This window comes from Gavialis gangeticus, unplaced genomic scaffold (assembly GCF_001723915.1).
Source record: "Gavialis gangeticus isolate Ggan-Ray unplaced genomic scaffold, GavGan_comp1, whole genome shotgun sequence".
Classification (NCBI taxonomy): domain Eukaryota; kingdom Metazoa; phylum Chordata; order Crocodylia; family Gavialidae; genus Gavialis; species Gavialis gangeticus.
The window spans coordinates 7,006,767-7,015,038 of NW_017728991.1; the positions used below are offsets into that span (position 1 = coordinate 7,006,767).

At 38.1% G+C, this 8,272-nt stretch overlaps 1 protein-coding gene and 1 long non-coding RNA gene across 2 annotated transcripts in view; one reads left to right on the forward strand and one right to left on the reverse strand.

The window, feature by feature from the left end:
- The window catches only part of BPTF (bromodomain PHD finger transcription factor), an 82,830-nt gene that overhangs the window by 55,440 nt on the left and 19,118 nt on the right, over positions 1-8,272 (forward strand). Inside the window, exons 15-21 of the mRNA XM_019516560.1 lie at positions 393-521; positions 1,296-1,446; positions 2,106-2,229; positions 3,838-4,090; positions 4,389-4,550; positions 6,019-6,170; positions 7,614-7,737. Of these exons, the coding sequence (XP_019372105.1) occupies positions 393-521; positions 1,296-1,446; positions 2,106-2,229; positions 3,838-4,090; positions 4,389-4,550; positions 6,019-6,170; positions 7,614-7,737 (1,095 nt within the window). The remainder of the gene's footprint in view (positions 1-392; positions 522-1,295; positions 1,447-2,105; positions 2,230-3,837; positions 4,091-4,388; positions 4,551-6,018; positions 6,171-7,613; positions 7,738-8,272) is intronic.
- Positions 4,768-6,011, reverse strand: LOC109296924. The gene is made up of 2 exons (XR_002097103.1): positions 5,485-6,011; positions 4,768-5,454 (listed from the first exon to the last, which is right to left on the reverse strand). It is a non-coding gene; the product is annotated as an uncharacterized LOC109296924 (long non-coding RNA).

Genomic DNA, 8,272 nt, shown 5'->3' on the forward strand with positions numbered 1-8,272 from the left:
TTTTTTTTTTTTTTTTTTTTTTGTCCTTGCCTGATTTCTGTACGTAAAAGTCAGGAGATGTGTGTTCATATGCCTTGATATCATTTCTGGGAAAAATCATAGAATCATAGGAAGCTAGGGTTGGGAGGGACCTCAGGAGGTCAGCTAGTTCAACCCGCTGCTCAAAGCAAGACCATCCCCACCTAGACCATCCCAGCCACAATCCAGATGCAAAAACCAAAGCTTGTGTGTACAGACACTTAAAAACAGCAGTGTCGCAAGTAATTGTTTTAGGGTTGCCTGCAATTCATAGCAGATAAAATTTATTTTTTCTACTACTTTGTTTCTGTTTCTGATAGATTCTCTTGGTCATTTTTATTATTAATAATGATTTTGGCACTAAATTATTGTAGAAACATCTGAAACCGAAATTACAACTACAGAAATAATTAAGCGGAGAGATGTTGGCCCATATGGAATTCGTTCAGAGTACTGTATCAGAAAAATAATTTGCCCTATTGGTGTACCAGAAGCTCCAAAAGGTACGTTTGTAAATCTTTGCTTACTATATTTTTTTCAGAAACAGCCACAGTCTGTTGTCTTAATCCAGGCCATCAAAAGGAAGGCTAGTATTCCATAGCGTGATATGAAGTGTTCACTTTGTCTGATTGTGCTGAAACAAATGAATCTAGATTTTTGTTAAATTTGTTATTGAAAGGTAAAAGATGTATAAGTAAGACTTTATTATAAGCAGGACATACTAACTTTATTAAAAAGCATAACAATTTTGAACTCCACTCCATATCTAATGCACCATATGATATAAGGTATTTAACTTTGAATCAAGGATGGAAAAACGCGTGCAAGCGTATTTTTATCTATATATCTACTTTCCTTGGATTTTCAATACCTGTATGTTTTCATTCAACACAAAACAAACGTGCCCATTCAGATCTTTATCACTGTAGACATAAGCATAGTTTCACCTTGATTCTATAAAATGTAATAGTCTTGCAAAGTCCCCTTTCCTGTTAGTTTAAAATAGCTCCTAGACTTTTCTTGCTTATTATAGACGCCTTGTCTTTAGTGATATTTCAAAGAACTTTGCTAAATAGTTAAGGATACGTTTTTCAAAAGTTTTCAGCTGCCTGGAGTCAGTGGGAGTTCCGCCGCTTAGAACATCTTACCTTAATTAGCTTCTGTTTGTAAGAGCCTGCAATTTTTTAAAAAAAGGCAATACATCCTAATTTTTCATTTGCACTTTATTTCATGGTTGAGCTTAATATGTGGGGGGTTTTTGCCTTCTTTTCCTAAAGAAACTCCAACACCTCAGAGGAAGGGCCTTCGATCAAGTGCACTAAGGCCAAAGAGGCCAGAAACACCAAAGCAAACAGGCCCTGTTATAATTGAAACGTGGGTAGCAGAGGAAGAATTGGAATTATGGGAAATCAGGGCATTTGCTGAAAGGTAAACTAAAAGAAATGAAGGATTGCGATTTGTGTGCAGTATGAATTATGAGATGAATGTGTTTTGTTTCTTGGTAGCTGCCTTGAACTTACTATTTTCTGTGTCCTTTTGTAAAGGATCCGTGAACTAAAAGTTGCAAAAGCGAAGTATTTCTGGTGGCAGAAATTAAAGTATTTTGTAGGTTGATAAATTTGCCTGAATCAGTTTTATGTTAATGTAGCATGTAACAACTAGGCAAACTGCCTCTGACTGATTTAGGAAGCAGCAAATGTTGTGTGCTAAGAGAACCACATTAGTAACTGAAACTGTAGATGTGTTCTGTCATTCTGTGGTTTGAATACAGTGTGTGAACGTCCATTGAACAAAGTGGCCAAGTATATGCCCATGAAAGGAGCATGTGGAAGAAGAGTTAACAGCACCTAGATTCTATTAGAATGTATCCTGCTTTGAACTGTTGGTGAACGGTGATTGCTCTAGCTTCAAAATTGATAGACCCGATCTTGATTAATAATTTCTTTGCAAGGTATTCTAGTCATTCACTTCAGAATATTTCAAAGAGCTCACCCTAATTAGTCAACCTGGCTAAAATGAAAGCCCATAGGGGTTTTATTTTGTGTGCATGCAATAGTAATTTTTTCTCTTTGCGTATCTCCTGGCAGGGTGGAGAAAGAAAAGGCACAGGCAGTTGAACAGCAGGCTAAGGTTAGTGAACAGAAGAAGGCCGAGGAATTCAAGGCCCAAATGGAGGCTCAGCTAAAACAACAACGATTGGCTGCCCAGCAGGTGGGGGAGCCATTAGTAGTCCCACCTGTCAACAAGTTTGCATTGTTAGTCTGCATACATTCAAATACAGGGAATCGTGTCCCTGTTTCATACAGTTTTTCAAGTATAATTATGATTGTTTTCTGGTCTCCATGTGAACTCAACCTTCTGAAAAGACCTCATTGACATATTAAATCTTAACACTTGCTATGTTTAGTACATTCAGTATTCTTATGTAACCCTCTACATCATAACTTGTTTATAATTGCCTTCCTATTTCCTATACCAAATGTTAGATAATCTCCAAAAAGATGTTTTCCTTCCCTTCTGAAAGAAGGGTATGAAATAGTAGCTGCCAGGAGAGACCTGTCTGATGGAAAATAACTGTAGCTCACAACTGACTGTAATGGATTTGACTTTATTCCCATGATAAAATGGAGCAAAAGCTGGGCGTTTGTTTTGTGGAGGCTTAAGTCTTAACCTACTAATTACAAAACTTAGAATTCCAGCATCTGGTCAAATGTTCATATTTTGCTTCCTTAATATATTAGAGAGAACTGTCCAACTCTTCTAGATTCACTTTTCCTTTTTGTCTTCCCTACCCACAGTGCACTTCTCATTGTTAGTGTTTAATATCATAGTTACACTTTTTAGAATACTCTAAGCACAAAACAGAATACCAGTCACTTAGTCAATCTGTAAACATTTGTTACTTTGTTTTCTAATAGTCTGTGCCATTGGTGGTTTTTCAGTTATAGGTAACAAGAAAAAGAAAAAATGCTGAAATGTGGACAGTTTTACCCATTTTGGGTGCAGTCTTGTCAGGATTCAAATAGCTAAATGCTTAGCATGAAAAATCTCTGCAAAATGTTGAAAAAGTGACAGTGTAGTTGGCATTATTAAGTTAATTATTTCTCTCTCAAATAAAAAGCAATGAGAACTGTCACAGGGACAGAAGGCCTACCACTTGTTAAGGTTGTTGAACCTGGTGGGCTAAAAATTGGCTTACAATCAGAAGAACATGTTAGATCTTGGTATTTTGATTAAGCTTCATCAAGATAAATTAGAATGGTAATTTCTTGGCTTTCTTATATTTTGCTGCCACTGGCAAGATACAGCTGCCATTAAACTTAGGGATGCCAGTAGTAATTAAAAATTGAGCCTTGTAGTAGTAGGTTTGCATCTCTCTGATTGCACATGCGTGTGTCCATTATGAAAGTAGGCATTTCAAAGACTTGTGTGTTGAGAAATCTTTTTTACCTTTTAGAAGTTTCAGATTACTCATCTGAGAATACTGAATTTAATTTTATTTTAAATAAACATGCTGAATTGTGTTGTAAAATGCTACAAAGGTAATATTTTGTGCTGTTATATCACAATGGAAATCATTGATCTACAAACAGGGAAGTACTTGGGCAAATTCAATACTACATTTGTACATTAGTAATAGTAGTTTGCTAGCAATCTGTAATATTTTCTACTTCAATAACCTCTAATTTAGTTTCTAGAAACTTCTAGCCACCCTCATCTTTACGTAGGGAAAAAAAAAAGCTTTTCTTTTTTGCTTTTCTTGCAGAATGTGCTAATTTTAAATGTACTTCTATTGAGTTTTTCTTTTAACTTATGTAGAAACGACTGGAGCAACAAAAGCAATTACCCACAGGAGGTGCAGCCACTACAGTCACTACAGCTAGCAGCACTGCAACCGCTGTCTCCACTCCACAGAAGGTTATGGTAGGCCCATTAACAGGCCCAGTTCCCACTGGAACCAAAGTTGTGCTTACTACTAAAGTGGGTTCTCCAGCTACAGTAACATTCCAGCAGAGCAAAAACTTCCACCAGACTTTTGCTACTTGGGTTAAGCAAGGCCAGTCTTCATCAGGTAAATTATTTGCTTTTCTTTCGTTCAGAGACTGCTCATACTCCGAATGGCTAGAAAATGTTTGTTGGTTTGTTTGTTTCTGACCTGTGCCAATGTTCGCATTAACTTACAATGAAAAGTTCTCTGTATGAATTCAGTGTTATAGTGAACCTTTAAACAAATATGGGAGTAAAATGATGTGGCATATTCAAAAGTGGCTCTATAATAATTCAGTAGCTTTTTCTTTAAGAAATAATCATATTCACTACTAAAAACAATTATTTGATTTGAAACTTAACTGTTTCATGTACTTTAATAGCTACCAGCACTCCTGCCACATCAGCCACAACCATTGCCAGCACAGGACAGACGTTCCAGATCTCAGGCAGTCCAGTAACTATGGCAGGCAAAGTGATAACAAAGCTTCCACTTCCTGCAAATAGCAAGATTGTTGCTGTCAATGTGCCATCAACTCAAGGAGGTAGGGGAAGAAAATAGACTTGGCATGCATCTTCCAACTTGCTAAATTGATATGGCATTGACATTTTTTTGATGTAAAATAAACCGTTACTTTTCTGAATTAAATGGGGGGATAAGTTTCTGGAGTGTTTCCTTTGCTCTCCCTCAAAATGATCAGAGTTGTTTTTTTAGGGACAAAAACATAGGTTTCTTCCTATAAATTCCATTTAGAAGCTCTGATTTCTTTTTTTTTTAAAAGAACCTAAATCAGAAGGTCTTTCAAGAACCTAATTCTAAACCAGACATCGAAAAAGCATTCATCAAAATTTTGCAAAACAGTTGTAACAGCATTGTTGTAACTAGCAATTTAATAACTAATTGTCGTGAGGGTCCTCGGTATGACCATAAACTGCATCCAACTGGAAGGCCTGGTGGCAACGTGGTGGGGCTATCGTGGCAGGGAGCTCCTATAAAATGCTACAACTTTGCAACCTCCAGAGTAAGGTGAGTATAGGGTGCCTCACCCCCAGCCCCTGCTGCCTTGTTGGGTACTCCTTGGTTGGAGAGAGGCTGGGGACATCACCCTGACAGAAGTGCTTCCTCACTGAGGCATTAGACCATCAGCAGCAGTTCTCATCTGTTACTCTCTGGCAGAAGCTACAACCATTCAGGCACAGAATATCTGGACTCAATCTGGCCTTTGGATTCTATCTCAGTGATCTAAAGGAGGGATGGTAGGTCTTGGGCAGCCTCTGCTCCTTCATACTGTTGCCTAGGTGTATGCATCAAAGGTCTTGATGACTAGACCTCTTAGGCATACACCATGATCCAGAGGATTGACAGTTGCCTACTAATGATTGTAAATAGTTGTACCTCAAAAACCTACTGTTCTCAGTTTTAGTGATGGGCTCAGTAGTGTTGGTTCCCTTTTATTCCTTTTCCTTGGGCAAGAGGACTTAGTATTTTGAGATGATAGGTTTCATATCCCTTATTAAACATACCTGAGCCTTTGTTCATTTTGCTTCATCTATGAGGAAACTGCTAGCTTTGAGTAGATCTTTCCTGTGAACACAGAGTGCTCTTACCCATGATCTGCAATTCAGACAGACAGAGAACTGGTCTTACAGGCTATTTATATGCAGGAAAAACTAGAATAATGTCTAATATTTGTGTAAGAACAACATTTGTGGCACCATATTGCAAAGTAGCCTCTCTGTAAAGGTCAGTGTTGGAGAGTCATGCCTCTGAAATTTTCTTTCTTCAAATGTTTAAAGTACTTGTCAGTGCCCTGACAAGATAAAGGGATTTGTATTTCCCAAAAGTGGTGAAGCTTCTTCCTTGTAGAACATGAAATTTTTGCCAAGAGATTTGTGGGCCTGTCTGTCAAGGAGTGTTCTAAAAACTAGGAGGTTTACTGAATTTGAGCATTAGCATATTATTGTGACCGACAGCTCTTGTATTAATGGATTCTTACCTTTTTCTTTTATTAGGTATGGTTCAAGTTCAGCAAAAGGTGTTGGGTATCATTCCATCAACTACAGGTGCAAATCAGCAAACATTTACTTCATTCCAGCCAAGGACAGCAACTGTAACTATTCGGCCAAATACTACAGGGACAGTAGGAACAACAACAACTTCACAAGTAATGTCTTTCTGTTTCTTACAAAGGCTATTGTATGAATACATTGCATCTTACGAGAGCATATCTGCAAACAAAATTATCTTCTATATATTTTTAATCCAAGGGATGAATATATCAGTTTCTTTCTCTTTTGAGAACTATTTCTCATTTTTTGTATGATCATAGATGCTTATGGCATTGAAGATTTCTGGGCTGTGTATTGGAAACTAAACTGGATTAGGTAAAAGCTGTGATAGTTATACAACATATTGCAGGTGTGATAGAATGTTGGGATATTAAAATAGGCTTTTAATGAGGTAAATGAACTCTTTAATTTTTTTTCATATAAACATTTAAGTTGTATACACCAGTGGTGTGGAACTTGCCTTGTGCCCTGGGCTAAATCCAAACCATGGGGCTCCTTGTGAGCCAGATCCAGCCCAGGGCACACAGTGGCAGGTCCAGCTCTGGCATGGGGGACACAGCACAGCTTCAGCTCCTACTCCCAGCTCAGCTCTGGCACAGAGCACACAGTGGTGGGACCAGCAGCCAAGGAGCTGGCACCATGGCAGAGGTAATGAGCAACAAGCAGCTGGAGAACAGCTGAGGTTGTATCAGCTCTCACTTGCCTCTCACCATGTCCACCAGAGCCCAAGAGTTCCAGATTCTCAGCAGAGCATGTCTCCCAACTTCCAGTGACTCGCCAGTAGTCCAGCAAGCCAGACAGAATGGCTCTGCAGGCCAGATCTGGCCTACAGGCTGTATATTTGACACCCTGATGTGCACAATATATGTTTAATGCAGCCTGAAAAGGGCACAATTTTTTTACACTATGGTAATAACTAACCCTGGGACATGGTGGAATTTGTATTGCCTTAAATCTTAAAATCAAGACAGGATATCTTTCCAAAAGAGACACTATCTGTAATAGAGGTTACATGTTTAAAGTAGAAACAATGGAGTCATGTTTTCTGACCTATGCTATGCTCGGTCAGACCAGACTGTCATATTGGTGCCTTCTGGTCTTGATATCTATTCATCTGACTCCTGAATTCAGTATCCCCTTGCTGGTTGCTGATCTAAAGAGGAGGCTTAACTTGTATTCAGGTTTCACCAATCTGCCAGCCTTTTTCAAAAACAATACCAACACATCTGGAAGGAGCTCTTTGTAGGGATTTTTTATTTGCTTTTTAAAATTTCAGGCTGGTCTCTGCAGTAAGACCTCATGGGAAGTAATTTTAATGGGGAAACTCAACACACATCTTCAGAGCATAGAGTCCTGTTAGGAAGAGAGTAATTATGGCAGAGTTTTTTGGTGAGCTTTAAGGCATGCAAGAAGTAAATGGTTAAATGTACCTTTTTATTCTTACACTTCTCATTATTTTAAGGAATGTAAGGTTTAGCGGGCAAGTTTTTTTTTTTTTTTAAACACTTGAATAAATGTTCTCCATTTGCTGCCTCTAGGTAATGCCAGGGACACCACTCCGTCCTGGTATGACAGTAATAAGGGCACCACTTCAGCAGTCAACATTAGGGAAGACCATCATTCGAACACCACTAGTGGTGCAGCAAGGTATTCTTCCAGCCAGTAGGTTAATTTTAATATTAAAACTTCCAGTGTGTGAAACCCATGGTTTGTTCCTCCATAAACATTTTCTATCATTCACCCCAATTCCAAAATTTCTCCCTATTTAGAACTTGGTATTTGGCAGGTACTGTTTAGGTAGGGATGTTTTTTAAACAGCTTGAGATCAATTATCGATTTTATTGGTGTTACTGAGTGAAATCCTTACTGACGTGTTTAATAGCTCAAATCTTTCATCTGAGAGGATACAAAGAATGGGGTTTCAGCATCTGATTTTATTAAAATACTCAATGTTTAAAATTAAGTAGTTAAAATACAAAATTATGACAGCCACTTGGATAAGAAGGTTTGACTTAATTACTCCTTGAAAAAACATCACATCAAACGTTTTTCAGATTCATATCTTTTAGTCAGTTTCACAGGGAAGCGAGTTATGGTAGATGTTCCCTTGCAAACTGGAATGCCTGCTTGGCTTGTTTCATACCACACTATTACAAGAAGTTGAGGTTTAGTGTGCTATAATAAAAAAAAAAAAAAA